Source organism: Formica exsecta, unplaced genomic scaffold (genome assembly GCF_003651465.1).
Source record: "Formica exsecta isolate Colony F162 unplaced genomic scaffold, ASM365146v1 C16419302, whole genome shotgun sequence".
Taxonomy (NCBI): domain Eukaryota; kingdom Metazoa; phylum Arthropoda; class Insecta; order Hymenoptera; family Formicidae; genus Formica; species Formica exsecta.
Window position 1 is genome coordinate 1 of NW_021848060.1, and position 1,462 is coordinate 1,462.

A 1,462-nucleotide genomic window follows, 5' to 3' on the forward strand; every position below is an offset into this window, starting at 1 on the left:
AAAGTTGTATAATTCATTTGACTTAAAACGGCTCATTGTATAAAATTGTGACTAATATATGAATAAAGGTTAACATGGCAGTTAAAATAAGGTTGGCAAGGTTTGGCGCAAAGAAACGCCCTTTTTATAGGGTAGTTGTAGCTGATTCACGAGCACCAAGAGATGGGCGTTTTATTGAGAAAATAGGACAATATGATCCAATGTTACCAAAAGACAATAAAAATCGTGTTGTGGTGAAGGCTGATAGATTAAAACATTGGCTAAGCGTAGGCGCGCAAGCAACTGAAAGAGTACTATGGTTCATCAAAAAAGGCATAGTAACTTTAGAAACAGAACCAAAGAAAGCAGAAAAGAAGAAAGTAGAGAACGAGAAAGCACAGGGACAAGAAGCATAAGTCTCTTTAAAATGCTAAATACTGATTTAACAAATAATGGTAAATTAGACGATGTCGTATCTTCTGATTTATCAGCTATGAAGGACTTTATCTTCAAAAATGTCAATGATGAAAGTGCTAAGCTTGCTACTGATATTATATCTCATCTTGTTAGTTCAGGTGGAAAAAAAATAAGGCCTAAACTAGTTTTTATTATATGTAAAATGCTAAACTATTCTGGGGAGGATAGGATCAACGTTGCTGCATCGGTAGAGTTTATACACAATGCTACTTTACTTCATGATGATGTGCTCGATGAAAGTGAGGCACGCCATGGAGTTAAAACAGCGAATAAGATTTGGGGAAATAAATCAAGCATTTTAGTTGGTGATCTATTATTGACTCTAGCATTTAGATGGCTTATAGAGTGTGGAAATTTAAATATTCTCTCTATTTTATCTAAAGCATCGCATTTACTTGTGAAGGGTGAAATAAAGCAGATGACAACACGTTTTGACCCCCACACAGTCAGGGAAAATTATTTTGATATCATTGGAGAAAAGACAGCATCTTTATTTTCTGCATGCTGTGAAGCTGCATCTACAATATCTGGTGCAACAAATGACGAAACAGAGAGGCTAAAGAATTTTGGTTTTAGTTTTGGTATGGCATTTCAAATAGTTGATGATATGCTCGATTATACTGCTAATCAAGGCACTTCTGGAAAACAAGTCGGAAAAGACTTTTTCGAAGGTAAAGTCACCTTACCTGCTATTATAGCATACGAAAAGGGCAGTCCAGCAGAGCAAAAATTCTGGGAAAAATGCTTTTCTTCAGCTAGACATAATTTTGACCAAGCATTACACTATATTAATTACCATAATGCCATTCAGCTTTCTATGGAAAAAGCTAGACACTACATTAATATGGCACAAAATGATATTAGTACTTTTTCTGATTCTTTTTATAAAACTACTTTAATTGACTTTTTAAATGCGAGCATAGAAAGACGAATGTAGCTGGCGCTTGATATTTTCGAATTAATTGCTATATATTTATTAGATTCTTAAGGGTAATAATATGTCAGA

At 34.3% G+C, this 1,462-nt stretch overlaps 1 protein-coding gene across 1 annotated transcript; it reads left to right on the forward strand.

The window, feature by feature from the left end:
• Positions 1-406: 406 nt before the first annotated feature.
• Positions 407-1,319, forward strand: LOC115244342 (octaprenyl diphosphate synthase-like; the record flags this gene model as incomplete). The annotated part of the gene is made up of 1 exon (XM_029821953.1): positions 407-1,319. A coding segment is annotated over exon 1 (913 nt), but the record flags the coding sequence as incomplete, so codon positions are not given.
• Positions 1,320-1,462: the final 143 nt, after the last annotated feature.